This window comes from Brachyhypopomus gauderio, chromosome 6 (genome assembly GCF_052324685.1).
Source record: "Brachyhypopomus gauderio isolate BG-103 chromosome 6, BGAUD_0.2, whole genome shotgun sequence".
NCBI lineage: Eukaryota > Metazoa > Chordata > Actinopteri > Gymnotiformes > Hypopomidae > Brachyhypopomus > Brachyhypopomus gauderio.
The window spans coordinates 34,139,491-34,157,949 of record NC_135216.1 but is presented as its reverse complement, the minus strand read 5'-3'; the positions used below and the strand labels follow the sequence as shown (position 1 = coordinate 34,157,949).

The 18,459-nt window shown below is 44.5% G+C and overlaps 2 protein-coding genes across 3 annotated transcripts in view; one reads left to right on the top strand and one right to left on the bottom strand.

The window, feature by feature from the left end:
- The first annotated feature begins 3,192 nt into the window (after window positions 1-3,192).
- mgat3a (beta-1,4-mannosyl-glycoprotein 4-beta-N-acetylglucosaminyltransferase a) lies at window positions 3,193-11,608 on the top strand. The gene is made up of 3 exons (XM_077010571.1): window positions 3,193-3,914; window positions 6,868-7,114; window positions 7,281-11,608. Exons 2-3 carry the CDS (start codon window positions 6,869-6,871, stop codon window positions 8,565-8,567), a joined length of 1,533 nt encoding a protein of 510 aa, XP_076866686.1. The 5' UTR covers window positions 3,193-3,914; window position 6,868; the 3' UTR covers window positions 8,568-11,608.
- A 324-nt stretch (window positions 11,609-11,932) lies between these two features.
- c1qtnf6a (C1q and TNF related 6a) overlaps window positions 11,933-18,459 on the bottom strand; it is an 8,337-nt gene continuing 1,810 nt past the window's right edge. For both annotated transcript variants that reach the window (XM_077010583.1, XM_077010584.1), the window contains exons 2-3: window positions 15,915-16,103; window positions 11,933-14,108 (exon numbers count right to left, since the gene is read on the bottom strand). In XM_077010583.1, coding sequence (XP_076866698.1) covers window positions 13,561-14,108; window positions 15,915-16,095 — 729 coding nt within the window. In that variant the 5' untranslated portion in view covers window positions 16,096-16,103 and the 3' untranslated portion in view covers window positions 11,933-13,560. The remainder of the gene's footprint in view (window positions 14,109-15,914; window positions 16,104-18,459) is intronic.

The following is an 18,459-nucleotide window of genomic DNA, read 5'->3' as shown; positions in this document are numbered from 1 at the left end:
CGTTTTGGGGTTTATTTTTGGGTAACAGTGCCATTTCCCCAACACACACACGCGTTCTGCTAGTGCACAGCAGTGTGATATTGTGTAGCAGCAGGTGACGTGTGGACAGCGTTATTCTCATGATCGGGGTAAAATGAAGGTAAAACGTGTGCTGTACAAAATAAACCCTAGCTGGAAAAGTGAGACTGGTGCTACACACTTTGAATTGGGTCACAGAGCAGGAAATTAGTGTGTGTGTGTGGGTGTATTTAACCACACCTAACCACACTACACTACTTCTACCAAGAGCAGAAATAGGGACAGGCTCTTCATTGTGTATAAAACAAAACAACCCAAACAAACTGACTTTAATGGCACACAGGATGGAGCAGTAAAACCAGATGTAAGGGTTGGTGCAGGTGGAATGCAGGGGTGACCATGTGGTAAACAATAGACCAATACCAACAGCACTGAACCGAAGGCCCAGAGATCTTGTCTGCTCTCTGCCCAAAGCTTTTTATGCAACTGCAGCTCAACGAGCAGCAACAAATTTCCAGAAATGCAAAATATTTTAAAAGTTTACAGGTGATGGAGAAGAGTTATTCTGACTGTCCCAATCTGACAGGTGGAGCTGCTGTTGACAGGTGTGAGACAGGTGGAGCTGCTGTTGACAGGTGTGAGACAGGTACAGCTGCAGTTGACAGGTGTGAGACAGGTGGAGCTGCTGGTGACAGGTGTGAGACAGGTGTGAGACAGGTACAGCTGCAGTTGACAGGTGTGAGACAGGTGGAGCTGCTGGTGACAGGTGTGAGACAGGTGTGAGACAGGTACAGCTGCAGTTGACAGGTGTGAGACAGGTGGAGCTGCTGGTGACAGGTGTGAGACAGGTGTGAGACAGGTACAGCTGCAGTTGACAGGTGTGAGACAGATGGAGCTGCTGTTGACAGATGTGAGACAGGTGGAGCTGCTATTAACAGGTGTGTGACAGGTGGAGCTGCAGTTGACAGGTGTGAGACAGGTACAGCTGCTGTTGACAGGTGTGAGACAGGTGGAGCTGCTATTAACAGGTGTGAGACAGGTGGAGCTGCTATTAACAGGTGTGAGACAGGTGGAGCTGCTATTAACAGGTGTGAGACAGGTGGAGCTGCTGTTGACAGATGTGAGACAGGTGGAGCTGCTATTAACAGGTGTGAGACAGGTGGAGCTGCTATTAACAGGTGTGAGACAGGTGGAGCTGCTATTGACAGGTGTGAGACAGGTGGAGCTGCTATTGACAGGTGTGAGACAGGTGGAGCTGCAGTTGACAGGTGTGAGACAGGTGGAGCTGCTGTTGACAGGTGTGAGACAGGTGGAGCTGCTGTTGACAGGTGTGAGACAGGTGGAGCTGCTATTGACAGGTGTGAGACAGGTGGAGCTGCTATTAACAGGTGTGAGACAGATGGAGCTGCTATTAACAGGTGTGAGACAGGTAGAGCTGCTATTAACAGGTGTGAGACAGATAGAGCTGCAGTTGACAGGTGCAAGACAGGTGGCGCTGGCGCTATCTCACACCCCTTAATGAGGGAAGTGGAACTAACAGGCGATAAGTGAGATGTGCAACAGGAGTGAAGCTCAAATGTGGGTGAATCAGTTCATATGAGCAGGAGTCAGACGTGGAGGAAGATAACAGGTCACCTCTACCTAATGCCAAAAAAGAGGAGTGTCTGCTGATGGCCGTAAGCATTTGTCATCTGCAGATCAATAAACACTCCTGTGAGTCCCGATAGGACAGGTGACTGAAAGCATGTGACTATGTGCACAAATAATTAGCATAAGTCTCTGAGTTTACAGTGAGGCCTGTTTTAAAACATATAAGTTCAATACAGGTTTTATAACCCAGAGACATGAAAGGGAAATTTTGTTTGGACATTTCAGAGGGACATGGACCTCAACCTGGATCTGTTTCAGGTTATCAGTGAATGCTTTAAAACTGCTTTAAAACTGCTTTTGAACTAGACAATGAAAACAGCAGCTTTACCAACTGATTTAACATCAACCGAACACACGCTACATAGTATCCAACAAAATACAAGATAAAGAACGCAGTTAACACATACGCTTAAATACCCTGTGGCTAACAAGAAACAAGTGCAACACAACGCAGGCAAAACAAGAGACAGGTGTGATGAATAATGCAAACACTAACTACACACATGAACACACACACACACACACACACACACACACACACACACACACACACACACACACACAAGACAAACACAGAAACAACGATATATGGACAAACAACCACAGACACCCAAAGGCATCACTTGGCAGTTGTACCGTGACAGTATAAAGTAAATAAAAATTTTCATGATTGGCAATTTACTACCTTGATCTTAGAACTAATTTTATTTTCTTATTTTAAAGGGAGTAATTACTGGCAGATGATTTACACAGGCATGCAGGTTTTTATCAAACCTTTTGCATAGTACAACAGAGCTCATTGTATTCATGCAAATTCAAACAGCATAGGAAGCAGTGACTGATTCTGATCACATCTGCCCAGGAGAAAAAACATAACCGATAAGAAGCATTGACACGCACACGCACACACACACACACACACACCTCACTCCTCTCACATTACTGCAGGCACATATGGCCACTTTATCTCAAACCAGTGTGTGTGAGCAGAAATGTCTTTACTATAAGCTTGTGGACTATGATAACTATGGATGCTACGGGTCACCTGTGGTAGAACCTCCCAAACACAGAACCTCCCAAACACCAGTCAGAACCTGGGTTCTGGGCAGAACCTCCCAAACACCAGTCAGAACCTGGGTTCTGGGCAGAACCTCCCAAACACCAGTCTTCACAGAATCCGCTCCCATACCAATACTGCCATACATGCTGTAACCAAACACCGTTCTGCAAACACTCTGTAATTCTCTCTAGACACAGGACAAAAGCCGTGAGCAAACTGCTAGCGGCCAGGTCAGGGCCTTCTGTTTGCACTACACAAACCTTAAGACAGCGCCTGTGGTTCACCTGGCGGAGAAAAGTGCTAGCTTAAAAAAAATAAATATATAAGTGAGGAAGATCTGTCTGAAATTGCTTTCTGGGAAGAGATGGAGTGTGTTTATTAAGAATCAGATGGCTTAGTCAAATGCACATGTATGTAAAATGAGTTATTTATATTTCTGTGGTCACAGATGTGCCAGAAGTCAAGAAGCGGAGTGAACATACAAACTAGCTTGCTTTGTTTTTAGTTAGGTTAGTGTGTGGTAGGTTTAGTGTGTGTTGAGGATAGTGTTAGGGTTGGGGTTAGTGTGTGTTGGGGTTAGTGGCAGTGTGTGTTAGTGTTAGTGTTGGGGTTAGTGGCAGTGTGTGTTAGGGTTAGTGGCAGTGTGTGTTAGGGTTAGTGTTGGGGTTAGTGTTAGTGTGTGTTAGGGTTAGTGTTAGTGTGTTGGGGTTAGTGTTAGTGTTGGAGTTAGACTTACCTGTTCCCGCTGAAGCAGTGCAGGTTTCATTTGGTGAATGGGGAGACAGATGATACGAACAATGTCAGAACTAGTGAGCTGAGCACGATATGGTGTTGATGTTTTTGTGCATGTCTGAGCGTGCACGTGCGTGATGGATTGCAGCACATAGCAGGTTCTACTGCGCAGGATTTGGGTTCGGCTTAGTTGGTACTACTATGAGTGTGTGTGCACGTCGGGGAGGGGGAGGGGAGGAAGATCCGGAGGAAATAACAGGTTTTCTGAGTTTTCTCGAGAGTATTATGTGTGAAACCTCCGTCGCTGGGCACACATAACCTGCATATGTCGGCTTTGCCTTTTCAAAGCACTTTGCTAGCGAGTGTCGCGCGCTTCCGTATGGAGGGAGCGAGACGAGCCGCTCGAGCGTTTCTGCGGTTACGGATTCGTACGGCTTGATCCGCACCTGTCCAGGTATGTCTGAAGATGCGTACAAGAAGAAAGAAAGATGACCAAACAACTTGTACATGTTTAATTTTAGAACTAAAATATCCTTATTGAGCGGTGAAGAATTACATTCAAGTTCACTCAACCTGCTCGTCTCTGATTCTCGCTCTTAGTTCAGCAAAGTCTCCAAAAGTAGTATCAGGTATACGAGAGGTTGTGTAGCCTAATGCATTCAAGATGAGAGTTACTGAGATGTTATTTGTTCAAGTTCATTTTATTGGGGCTACAAATATGAACATGAAGTAACACCCACATGAGATCTTGTTCGGTGCCTCGTTAAGTGTATGCAGTTGTGTAACTAATATTAAACTATTAGTAACCTATTAGTAAATATAGAGATGAGATAGGCATACAAGTCGTTACACACGACGGGGACCTCACCTCTCTTTACTAAATTCGTTCATATGAGTTCAGTATTTTTTCGTTTTAATACATTTAGAATAACAAACCCTTTTTGGTGGGGGTGGGTGTGGTGGTTATATTTTACTTCCCATTATAATTATTATATATACCAGAACACCTAACACTTGGTAAAACAGGCCAGAAATGAATGGCACATGCAAACAGACCATTAATAGATCATTTAAGGACGTAACATTGTTGAGAGTAAAAAAAAACAGTTATGAAGTAAATACGATCTGGGATCAAACGCACGTAAACAGAGTTGTCCATTTACGCAGCATGGTGTACAACTGTTAGAGAGTTAAACAATGCTATCAGAATCGCGCAAGCTTTAAGCTATCCAGTAAGACTACTTAAAAAGTGTAGATCATGTCCTAAAATTAGGAAACAATGAGAAATGATCCTTAAGATACACGTTACTTCATATAAAATAAAGAAGCAAACAAAACATACTAATATTTGAAATACAAAGCTATAAGTGGTGAAGGGGTATGTAAGCACAGCTCAAATGTCTTCTGTAAGGTGCCAGGATTGTGTTAGAAAACAAGAGTGTGTATTATGTCATTTAAATTAAGTGCCTGGGTTAATGTGATCATGTGTGATGTATTAAGCATGAGGTTAGTCCTGCAAATCGGAGAATCCTGCCTCCTGCAATCAGGACTCAGGATTCTCACGTATATACATGTAAGTAAATATGGAGAAACCCAGACTTTCATCTTCAAAAGCGTTTCTTGTTTCTGGAGTTTTTGGGGACGCCCCAGGGTTATCATCATTCACTGCCATAAGAGATCATTCAAGCTGACCTCTAGCTGACCTCTTGCTGACCTATGAACTTTGCATGTGCTGCTATTCAGAGAACACAGTGGAGACACCAGAGAGAAGCATTTGGTCATTCATGTATACTTAAATTGAGTAAGTTAAGTGCTGTAAGGTAAAATGTAAAGTGCTAAAACATTTGCATTTATTTTATTTATTTTAGGGGTGTGTGTGTGTACATGTGTGTGTGTTTTTACTGCTGTGGATACACATGGTAGTTTACCTGGTTACAGGTCACAGAATAATTGCCAAAAAAATCGTCTGGGTTTGGTATTTGCACATTGTACTGGGGAATTTTGTCAATGTCTGATGGTCATCACTGATAATTACACCACTGATACATACATGGTGTATACATACATACACTTATACTGCATTATTTCCAGTTTAAGGCTGCATTGTTGTGTGTGTGTGTGTGTGTGTGTGTGTGTGTGTGTGTGTGTGTGTGTGTGTGTGTGTGTGTGTGTGTGTGTGTGTGTGTGAGAGAGATTATTCTGTTCTGATTAATTTATTTTCTGCACAAACCTGTTCTGAAAAGAAACCTTGACAAAAGAAAGAAAGAAAATGGTGCAGGTGTGTGTGTATGTGTGTGTATGAGAAGAGAGCTTTTGTACAGATTTAGTTATTTGAGAACTGGGAGTGGAAAGGACCTACAGAAAGAAGGCACCATTGTGCCCACGCACACACACACACACACACACACACACACACACACACACACATACACACACACACGCACACACACACACACACACACACACATACACACACACACGCACACACACACACACACACACACATACACACGCACACGCACACACACACATACACACACATACACACACACACATACACACATACACACACACACACACACACACACACACATACACACACACACACACACACACACATACACACGCACACACACACACACACATACACACACACACACACATACACACACATACACACACACACGGTGCTGTTAAGAGAATCTGGAGTTCATTTCCACAGCCATCATAGATTAATCACATCACCAATCCTCACCACATCACCAGTCTTATCTCTTACAGTACACACAATAGTGCGAAGCAGTTTGACATACAGGGAGGATGGAGGGGGTAGTTTTAGCCCACACATACCTCTGACCTCTATCCCTCAGCTTACATGTCATTCATTGTTTTGTTGTTGTTTCAACAGGCAGAATTCTTGTCTGACTGATAGCATTTCTCTGCATGATCCTGTTTAGGTTTTTTATGCAGTCAAAAGCACGTGTTGTAATGAAAGAATAGGATTAGTGGCACAACAGCGTTGGCGTGGTAACCTTGGAATGCAGTGCTGAGGGACAAGACAGCATTGTGGACCAAAAGGACATCTCTAGAGCCACAGCCTGCTACGTGGACTAGCGCAAATGAAAGATTTGGGCTCCTGAGACCCAGTAGCTGGGGCACAGTGAGGAGATGACCATGCTCCAGGCTTATTGCCTTGATTTGGATTATTGCTAACTCCTCTTTATAGACATCGACCATTTTATTTAGTAAAAAAAATTATATCTTGAAAACACGATACTCTGTGGCTTCAGCTCACGCTAACAGTCAAGCAACGTAAGTGAATTTGAAGCCTCCTGTTGCATTTGTGTTGGTTCACTCAGGAGATAAATATCTCTCCCTTTCTTTCTCTTTCTCTCTGTCTGTCTTAGGATGAAGATAAGAAGGTGCAAGCTGTTTCTGTTCTGTGGTGCCAGTGTTTGTGTGGTGTCCCTCCTGTGCTGCTACAGAGCCCTGCACCAGGACGCCCAAGGCCTACGCTCCATCTCGGCAGCTGACTTCAGCAGTTTCCTCTGGGGAGGCCCGCTGGCCGACACCGATGCGCACAGTGACCTTCTCTCAAACACTTACAACCACAAGGGGGCGGTAAAAGCAATGAACCAAAATGCGTATAGAAAGGTAAAGACCTGCCATGCATATGACAAGAGTTGGGAGAAAATGTGTCTTTGTAGGACTGCTCATTTCTGGGTATACATAATACTGATTGCTTGTCATCTTTTATGTATATTTTTGATTTGTAAACATTTTGTTTCTTTTTTAACACTTTTTGATCTTGTATGTTTAGAACCTAGCAGAGGAGGTTTTGGTCCTGCCAGACCCCACGGGGCCGACGGGTGAACTGCACAAGCGGACCTATGTTCTGCACGATGACCACACTCCCTACTTTATTCACACGGAGACTGGAGCTCTGTGTTTCCGTGAGGGCACGGAAATGCTTTCACGCCAGGTCAAAGTCAGAGACACTGTGGACAACACAGGTCACAGAAGAATACTGCAGCAACAGGAGGAAGAGGAGGAAGTCGCTGTGAACCTCACCGGCAGGCTGGGGAGCAAGACTGAACGCTGTGTTTGCCGCCAAGGTTGGCACGGTCCTGAATGTGGAGTGCCAACTGTGGTGGAGCATTCAAATCTTCCCACCAAGTCCCACCTGTTGCCCAGGAAGGTTCCACGTCGAATCATCAATGCCATCAACATCAATCACGAGTTTGACCTGCTACACACTAGGTTCCACGAGCTGGCGGACGCCGTAGACGTATTCGTGGTCTGCGAGTCCAACTTCACTGCTTATGGTGAGTCCAAACCCCTTACCTTCTTGCAGCTTCTCCTCAATGGGACGTTCAATTACGTGAAACACAAGATTCTCTACATCTTCCTCGACCACTTCCCCAGGGGTGGCCGAGTCAACGGCTGGATCGCAGACGATTATCTGCGCACCTTCTTGACAAAAAACGGACTGTCGAGAATTTGGGGCATGAGGTCGGATGACGTTTTCCTTCTGAATGACGCAGACGAGATTCCCCTAAGGGAGGGAATTCTTTTCCTCAAATTGTATGACGGATGGACGGAACCGTTTGGAATCCATTTGCGTAAATCACTATACGGGTTTTACTGGAAGCAGCTGGGAACTCTGGATGTGCTGTCCGGATGCACCATGGCGATGCTCGTCAGGGTCTACAGGGGCGACGGGATTCTGCTGCGCCGGCGGGATTATTACACCATGCCAGGATTCCGGCAGTATGAGAAGATGTTGGGACAAGTTCTGATGCCATGGTCCATCGGGAGTCAGGTCCACTATGCTGGATGGCACTGTTCTTGGTGCTTTAAACCAGAGGGGATTTATTACAAACTGGTCTCCGCACAAAACGGCGACTTCCCTCGTTGGGGAGACTTTGAGGAGAAGCGCAAACTGAGCTACATCCAGGAGTTAATACGAACTGGGGGCTGGTTTGATGGGTCGATACCAGAATACCCTCCAACAGACCCCAAAGAGCACATGTTTGCTCCCAAATACTTGCTTGATAATTACGAACATTATCTCTACTTGCTGAAGAATCCATATGTAACACACTGAGGAGGGGGAGTGGGAGGAGGACAGACAAAACCACTCCCCGTATCTAATATGGGCTGCTAATATTTATTTGGCAAAAATAAGAAAAGCACTTAAAGAGAGTAGTTTACCTGCAAATGCTAATCACAAATCAAAGCTAACGAGGACCACTTAGCAGTTAGCATGCATCAGGTGTTAGCGTGATCGAGTGGTTCCGAGATCTCCTGCCTCGTCCTTCCTTTCGTTTACTCTGCAGGTGTATTACACGCACCGATGGTGCAGCTCCTGTAGCAGGACGTCACTAGCACTGTGAGGACAGGAAGACACTCAAAGGAGCTGGTTATACTGGTCTCCATTAGGCTCTATTGCAGGCGTACTCAACTGGCAGACCGCGGTCCTGTCCGCACCCAATCTCATTCCTGATTAACTGGATACGGACCAAAACCGGAGCATTTATTTCAGGGCTATTGAAAAAACACTCCGTCACGAGTGTTACGTTTGCCACCCCCGCTCAACAACTTACGTTCGCCACCCCGCTCAACAACTTACGTTCGCCACCCCCCCCCCCCCCCGCTCAACAACTTACATTCGCCACCCCCGCCGCACCAAACCTCAGGTCACAGGTATCTGCCAAAATTGGACCGCGGACAAATTTAGTTGAGTACCCCTGCTCTAGAGGGACATAAATTTGAAGACAACGTGGACATATTGTCGGACAAGCGGTGATCACAGCGAATGATTGTATCTCTGTTGTGCAGTTTTATTTTAATATCTTAAATCTATAAAGTCTTAACGGTACTAGTTGTGCAGCTCTGAAGCACTTTGTCTCGATTCCCAGCTACACATGCAACCCTGTTCACTTCTACTAGCTTCGGACCTCTACTGGGAACCAGGGTCCCAGTGCCCTGGGTGCAGGCAGACTCCCAGTGCCCTGGGTGCAGGAATGAGTGGGCTTTCTTTCTTCCAAACACATGGCGCTTGAACGGTTTAGTGGTGAACTTCCAAAACTGTGATTCAATTACGAATGACCAAATTGAATGAATTGTACTGTTGAATGAATGTTGTGTTATAATGGAACCTTTATGTACCTTACATACACGAGTCAATAGCTGCAATACAGCAGCTATGCAACCGAACGATATGCAATTTTCAATCGATGTCACGAAAGCAGATCCTGAAGACATGAAAACGGATCCTGAAGACTATCTGCCATCACACTTCATGCCCTGAGTTAGTCAGCATGTGAAGGTGGTGATATAAGTCAAGACTTGTTAACCATGGCCTCAGACCGGCAGAGGAATGCAAACCTGATCTGCCAGCGTTTCAGTGTCGCTTCAGTTCTACTGAAATGTGAGGACGGGTTCCTGATTGTGGCTGGAGGAGGTATACAGTCTAATTCACTAGTTGAGTGGAGTGGAGTGGAGTTGAGTGGAGTTGAGTTGGCTTTTCTGAAAAGGGATTTAAAAAATAATTTTCTTATGTTGGATTAGAGTTGGGATGGGACTAACAGGTGCATGTAATGTGATGTTGGCCACTGTTTGTGGAATGTTTACACTGACTACCTGTTGACTGTTTACACCACCTGTTGGGTTCAGGAGGCTCATGTATATCACGGACCTGCACTTGTTGTGTCATGTTTTAGGAGGACAAAGTCTAAAATTGGAGACTGAAAGGTTCTACAGCCCCAGGGCAGGAACACAGGGTTGTCTGTGCTGCCATGGAGATGCCACGGTCAATCATTATGCAAACTGACACAGCCACACAGTTCTGTGCAGGTAGCAACCACGAGTGTCTGCAGCATTTAATTATTAAATTGTGGAAACACAAACACACAATTCTTATAAGCAGGTTAATAGCGACATGCACCTGCCAGGTGATTTGCTAGCTGTCTGCAGTAATTACAACTTATTAGCTTTTATTACGTGATTGGCTAGCTGCCCGGCATTAACAACCAGGTGATTCGCTAGAATGTACTTAAATGAGCTGCCTTGTGCCCTGTGCTGTGTGTCAGATGATTGATTAGTGACATCATCCCCGCCCTCAGACAGATAGGATACCCTGCAGGGCAGCAACACCTGAATCCTTGCAGGCCGAGAGGCTGAAACATGACCGGGCCTTTCACATGGTCTGACCCCATTCGGGGAAAAGTCAGTAGGACGACCACAATAAGACCCAGCATGTGAAACGGTGACTGGAGTTACTCTGGAACTGGGAGCAGTCACTGTAGAGGACTGATTGTACAGTGATTGTGCTAGACTGTTTCTTTGATATTGAGGTGGGGTATTGAGATGAAAGAGGACACAAAAGCACACCGAGAAGGCCAGTGTTGTGTTTACACAGCCATGTAAGACCTGCAACACAAAAAGAACCTTAGCCTGTAAACATGTTCACAGTTTTCCTGTTTCCATTAGCAAACGAAGCAGGACTATACTGCCAACACAAATGGTGGGCCAACCACAGCTAACCAGCCACAGCCAATGATGTATTAACAACAGCTACAGCTAACCAGCCAATGATGTATTCCATAGAGGACATTCTGCAGGTTTCACATGAGTGACAGTGTGTAAGTGTTGCTTTATTACCATTAACACATACTGATGAGCATTTACTCTGCAGGAACAGTAGAAACCTTTTGACATGGTTTACATCTGTTCGGTGGTGATGCCAGAGTTGCTTGTTCAGTGCTATTCTTTGGTACACTTTATTGAATCATATTACAGCTTCCTGTTACTGCAGCTGTGTTTGGTCATTAAATACTGCAGCTCATTGTGTTTAGACATTACTGTCGTGCCAGGAAGGGAGACATTTACAGAACACTTTGTGATAATAGTGGATGTCATGTAATAATCAGTGTTTATTATGTACATATGGGGGTAAAATATTTGATTTTTAAACAAACTGCCAGAATTTCTAGGTCAAAATCACCTTCATGATTTTATCTGCTGATTTAATTCCTTTTCTACATATTTCTTTTTTCTGTATTTTTTTTTAATTATTTTACAGATATTTTGCATAGAAATAAATGTTTAAAAATCCAGAAGATTAGTGTTCCGATACCTCTTTGTGTTTGTGTGTGTATATGTTTCCTAATGACACTGCACTAAACATGGTTGCCACAGCTATCCTCCTAAAGTAGCATGGAGGACAGCTGTGGCTCATCACCGCTGATTACGGGAGCTCTGCCTGGAACTGGCTTGTGAGCTCCTCCCTGTGGCAGCAGGAGGAACTACCCTGGATCCAGCCCTGACAGACCCAGGACTAGCCAGTCAGCTGGTGAAGCTCTTGATAGCAGGTATTCACATGTCCAGCACAGATACAGTCTGTATGTGGACAATATGTATGGTCCCATATTGACTCCATTTATATCAATCAACAATAAATGTTTAAGCTAAGATTAAATAGAGGCTTTATTTTTTGTTTATTTTTCTCATACAAATAACAAAATGTCTAGTATATGATGTTATGAATGTGCATATATACACAAAATACACATAAGAGCAATATAGAACATTCCAGCACATATCTGCAGTCAGCTCGATTTAAGAATATTAGCACCATCTATGCTCATAAATAAGTGATTTCTGTTCAAAGAGTTTCAAGTTTGGCAGTTTGAATAAATCTGTGACGATTTCAAACGTTGTGCTATATACAAACAAAAGTGTTGAATGTATGCTGTTTGTGGTCATGCAGGTTACAGTTTAAGGTTTGGTTATGGTGTGCAGCTCACGGTTATGATTTGATGTGGCTCTTGGAAAAAGATCCTGTTGACTGTGCTCTGGATGGACGTCTAGCAGAAAGCAGGACGTGAGACACCTGAGACTACCCTGCCAGTCATGTGTTCAGTCTAAGATGACATAATTATGCAAGTCTAAAAAAGCTTCAATTGCGAGTCTCAGCTAAACCAATGTTTGTAAATGCTTAAAAAATGTTACTTCTTATACTTTCTTTGACTCTGTTTTTTTTTTCTTGCTGTCTGTTTCATTTTGCTGTCTTTTTGTCTGTCTATACTAGAGAGGTACGGTTGTGCTTCTAATGGAGAAAAGACACACACATCCTGCTTCCCTACTTTACTAGAAAACTCACTCCCAGATACACGAGGAGAGCCAGACATCTGGGCCTGGCCACAAACCGCTCGGCCCTGAGCCAGTTAAACACATTCACGTCTTTCTTCCTCAATTCATTGTCTCAGGTTTCCCAAACAAAGATATATTTCTCTTGCAAGTAGACACCTGTACTATCAAGTTAGAATATAAGAATAGCACCTCGCAGTCTCCACACAGACCGCCAGCTGCCTGCTGGAACCTGAGCCATGTAGGGACCCTACACACCGCATGTGGGAGGAACCTAGTATGGCCAGAAGCAGGCCGTCCTCTCACAGCGTTTTGGACCCCAGGGTCCATGGGTCCTGAGGAGTTTAGATCGGTCCAGCTCACAAAGATACATAAGACTGGGTAGGAATTTATAGGAAGAAACCCTGTGTCTGCTGACCACCAGCTGACCTAGTTCTGAGAACCACAGATGTTCCTCCATGATGTTTTCCAGGTGGTCTCTGCTGGGTCAAACACTCTTCCATTCATGCAGTGTGTCTGTTGAGATTTCCACCATAACAATCACAGATGTTTCTGTGGATGTAGAAATGGTATACTTCTCAAACGTTTGGCTTGCTGGGGGATCATGTTTTAAGAAGGTACCTTTGAAATGTTGAAGCCATATGGTTAGTTACCTGGATTTTAAAGACTTTTTCAGATTCTTTTCCATGACCAGGACAAATAGGTAATGTATTTACCAAATGTCTTCAGTAGGGCAAAATTTAAAACGGGAGTGTTTCAGACCTAAGTCTCTGAAGCTGAATAGAAGAATAGAAGAAATCACAGTGAAGTCAAATTTGGAGTATCGTCTTGCAGTTACAGTGTCTCAGTCATCATGTAACACTCTGAAGTCCCGTTGAAGTTAAATTTGGAGTATCGTCTTGCAGTTACAGTTTTTCGGTCGTCACGTAACATCAGCTCACCCCCCGTCACTCCTCATCTGCTTTAATAAGGTACCCGTTGAAGGTGACGTAGACGTCCACGTCATCGCTGTAAATGGCATTGTCCCGCTCGCGCTTGTAGAGGCGTACCCAGACGTCGTCGCCACGGCGCACCGGCAGCATGACGCTCTGACTCTGCATGATGGAGCGGTCGCTGGGCTGCGCGTACACGATGGCGCGCTCCTCGTCCCTCTGCATGATGTGCAGATACGTCTCCTTGAAGTTCCACGTGTGGATGTTCACGTTGAAGAAGTAGATGCCCGGCACGCGGCAGTGGAACTTTCCGGAGAACATGTCGAAGTGCTCGGGGCTGTTGACGAAGACGGTGTCGAAGAGCAGCGCCTGGAAGGCCTCGGTGCCGTGCAGGGCCTTCCGCCGGCCCACCGAGAACGCCACGTGCTCCGTCTTACAGGGGTCACCCGGAGCTCCAGCAGGGCCCTTGGAGCCTTTTGGGCCCTGGGTACCCTGAGGACCTGGAGGGCCCTCAACGCCGGGTTTACCAGGGGTCCCCCTGTCCCCCCTCTCACCTCTGTCACCTGCGCAGAGGAATATAAACAGTGTTACAGCACTCGTATACTCGTATCTCTTTCTGTCTGTCTCTCCTCCCTCTCTCTCTTTCCCTGTGTCATTCTGTCTCTCTCTTTCTGTCTGACTCTCTCTTCTGATAAACACTTACATTCATGATGACCTTAGTGCCTCTCACCATATGTCCGTTTGCAGCTCAGCTTTCCATGGGCCCTCCAGTCAGTATTCTCACACTGGTCGTTAATGTTTGAGTGCCTGAACCAGATCCACTTATACTTGTATAATATATATTAGAATTGAAATGCTAGCTGAGTAAAGCTTATTTTACTATGAAATGCTTCCAGACATATTATAATAAGTGTTGATGGTATGCAGTTTGTGAGGTCTGTGTGAAATAAAGTAGTCATCTGTAACTAATCTCTTCTGATGCTACTAAAACTATTATCATTATTTGTTTCCAGTTTCAGAATTGATCATTCAAACATGTTAGTGAATACTACATCATTCTAAAGTGTTAGTGAATACTACATCATTCTAAAAGTGTTAGTGAATACTACATCATTCTAAAAGTGTTAGTGAATACTACATCATTCTAAAGTGTTAGTGAATACTACATCATTCTAAAGTGTTAGTGAATACTACATCATTCTAAAGTGTTAGTGAATACTACATCATTCTAAAAGTGTTAGTGAATACTACATCATTCTAAAGTGTTAGTGAATACCACATCATTCTAAAAGTGTTAGTGAATACTACATCATTCTAAAAGTGTTAGTGAATACTACATCATTCTAAAGTGTTAGTGAATACTACATCATTCTAAAAGTGTTAGTGACTACATAGTGATCATCATGGTGCAACAGCTTTTTAATGCTCTTCTCCAACAACTTCACTAAATTTAATTTTACAATTTATTTTAATTTAAATTTAATTTACAAATACACATAAACATACAGTATCTATATCTCAGACTCATCTCTTCAGAAATTTCTATATTTCATTTGTAAAAGATACAGTGTAGCCTACAGATACAGGAACAGATACAAAATACAAACACAGTAAAAGATACAGTGTATAGATAAAGGAAGGGATACAGTATACAGATATAGTAAAACATACAGTAAAAGATACAGTGTATAGATAAAGGAAGGGATACAATATACAGATATAGTAAAAGATACAGTAAAAGATACAGTGTATAGATAAAGGAAGGGATACAATATACAGATATAGTAAAAGATACAGTAAAAGATACAGTGTACAGATACTGTAAAAGATACAGACCTCACAGGAGGCCACAACACACAGACCCTGAGAAACAGGCGTGACGTGAAACAGGCGTGACATGAGATAGGCGTGACGTGAAACAGGCGTGACGTGAAACAGGCGTGGCGTGAAACAGGCGTGGCGTGAAATAGGCGTGACATGAAACAGGCGTGGTGTGAAACAGGCGTGACGTGAAACAGGCGTGACGTGAAATAGGCATGGCATGAAACAGGCGTGGCGTGAAACAGGCGTGACGTGAAACAGGCGTGGCGTGAAACAGGCGTGGCGTGAAACAGGCGTGACGTGAAACAGGCGTGACGTGAAATAGGCGTGGCGTGAAATAGGCGTGGCGTGAAACAGGCGTGACGTGAAATAGGCGTGACGTGAAATAGGCATGGCGTGAAACTGGCGTGACGTGAAACTGGCGTGACGTGAAACAGGCGTGGCGTGAAACAGGCGTGGCGTGAAACAGGCGTGGCGTGAAACAGGCGTGACGTGAAACAGGCGTGGCGTGAAATAGGCATGACGTGAAACAGGCATGACGTGAGCACCTTTGAGAATGGTCATGTTGATGTATGTGCGTATTTCCGGCATGGGCGTCCTGTGCACTGGAGAGCCCTCTGCTGGTGGGAGGTCATCACAGCAGCGGCTGCAGGGGGGCTGAGGCACAGGTAACGTCAGGGGCAGAAGAACGAGGAAGATGAGGAGGGGAGGAAGGAGAGGCCCAGACATGGCTGAACCTGTGGAGACCACAAAACCATTATACACAAAACAATGAACCTGTGGAGACCACAAAACCATTATACATCAAAGATGAAGAACATGTGTCATAAAGCAGAGTGAACTGGTTCAGAACTGTGTATGATTTGAAGACAGTACACTAGAAATATTAATTTCCATAACTGCAAACAAAATCTACTTGGGTATTTTGTAGAAGTTGGTAATTTTGTAATCCCTGCATGTGAACATCTCTAACTGGCCTCTTTAGCATCATACTGTGATGCGGAGGAAAGAGTGAAATAACGGAAGTGGAATTTAATAAATAAAAGGTGGCACGTTACGCAACTGGTACAAAGACAAGACATATATAGACCGACAAACGACCCTCAGGTGGTGAACTCCCTAATAGGCCATGCCCACCTGAGGGACGTACACAACCCAACAAAACAGCACAAAGGTAAATATTGCCACAGGGGGCCTCCGTACTATGACAGTACCAGCCCTGCAGGGTTTGATTAGCTGTGTTCATATGATACCACTCAGTTGTAGATGATGGCAACATCTTGGTCCTGTTTAAGTTAGGTGAAGGTGAAGGTCAGATGATGGTGTAGCTTTAGTGCGTGTCTACTATAAACTAACCGTCACTCTGTGAAACCTCAATGTCTCTCTATCTTAAGCTGATTTTACATCTTAGAGCTCTTAGAATACCTGTGTGATAGAATGATTCATGCACTACAGAGTGAGAGACAGAGACACACACACACACACACACACACACACACACACACACACACACTCACACACACACACACACACACACACACACACACACACACACACACACACACACACACACACACACACAGAAACAAAGAGGAATGTGGAGGAGACGAGGGTAAGATATCAGCCTGTCCCAGAGAGAGATGTTTTCTTTGGCGTAGCCCTAAGCAGACATATCACAGAGCCAGGACACTCACTACAGTGTTGCTTTCCTTTCTGTCTGTCTGCCTGTCTCCCTCTCTCTTATTTTCTGTCTGTCTGCCTGTCTCACTCTCTCTCAGTCTCTCTCCCTCTCTCAGATCAGGAGTTCAGATCAAACATGCTTTAAAGGCAGGGTAAAATACCCATGGAACCAAAACAATACTATATATAAGCTGGTAAACACATTCTCTACATTCATACATTTGTCTGGGACAGGGTGATATCTTACACTCATCTCTGCATTCCTCTTGCTCCCTTTCTCACTCTCTTCATCTCTTTTTCTCACAGCAGGGGTGTGTGTGTGTGTGTGTGTGTGTGTGTGTGTGTGGTCATGTGAGTGGTGAACAGGTTTGGGTAGAATGTAGCATTGTTGAGTTTTCATTCTAGAATCATTTAATGGATCTGCAATTTGATTGATAGTAATTATATATAATTAGGTACTTATTCATCAATTAACCTTAGGTAATAATAACAATAATAACAATAATTAACTGTGAAAAAACCATGAATGGGGCAATGTAAACGAGCCCTGTGTGAAGGTGAGTGGAGAGGGTTAAAGGGCGAGTAGAGAGGGTTAAAGGGTGAGTGGAGAGGGTTAAAGGGCGAGTAGAGAGGGTTAAAGGGTGAATGGAGAAGGTTAAAGTGTGAGTGGAGAGGGTTAAAGGGTGAGTGGAGGGGGTTAAATGGCGAGTAGAAAGGGTTAAAGGGCGAGTAGAGAGGGTTAAAGAACAAGTGGAAAGGGTTAAAGGGCGAGGGTTAAAGGGCCAGTGGAGAGGGTTAAATGGCGAGTAGAGAGAGTTAAAGGGCGAGTAGAGAGGGTTAAAGGGCGAGGGTTAAAAGGTGAGTGGAGGGGGTTAAAGGGTGAGTGGATGGGGTTAAAAAGTGAGTAGAGAGGGTTAAAGGGTGAGTGGAGAGGGTTAAAGGGCAAGTAGAGGTTTAAAGGGCAAGTAGAGAGGGTTAAAGGGCAAGGGTTAAAGGGTGAGTAGAGAGGGTTAAAGGGTGAGTACAGAAGGTTAAAAGGTGAGTAGAGAGGGTTAAAGGGCGAGGGTTAAAAGGCGAGTAGAGAGGGTTAAAGGGCGAGTAGAGGTTTAAAGGGCAAGTAGAGAGGGTTAAAGGGCGAGGGTTAAAGGGTGAGTAGAGAGGGTTAAAGGGCGAGTAGAGAGGGTTAAAGGGCAAGTAGAGGTTTAAAGGGTGAGTAGAGAGGGTTAAAGGGCGAGTAGAGAGGGTTAAAGGGTGAGTAGAGAGGGTTAAAGGGTGAGTGGAGAGGGTTAAAGGGTGAGTAGAGAGGGTTAAAGGGTGAGTGGAGAGGGTTAAAGGGTGAGTAGGGAGGGTTAAAGGGCGAGTTGAGAGGGTTAAAGGGTGAGTGGAGAGGGTTAAAGGGTGAGTAGAGGTTTA

Bases quoted from the DNA above. Each gene is read 5' to 3' on its own strand.
- mgat3a (XM_077010571.1), top strand. From the start codon at position 6,869: ATGAAGATAAGAAGGTGCAAGCTGTTTCTGTTCTGTGGTGCCAGTGTT. The intron at 7,115-7,280 runs GTAAAGACCTGC...TTGTATGTTTAG, and splicing joins ACCAAAATGCGTATAGAAAG to AACCTAGCAGAGGAGGTTTT.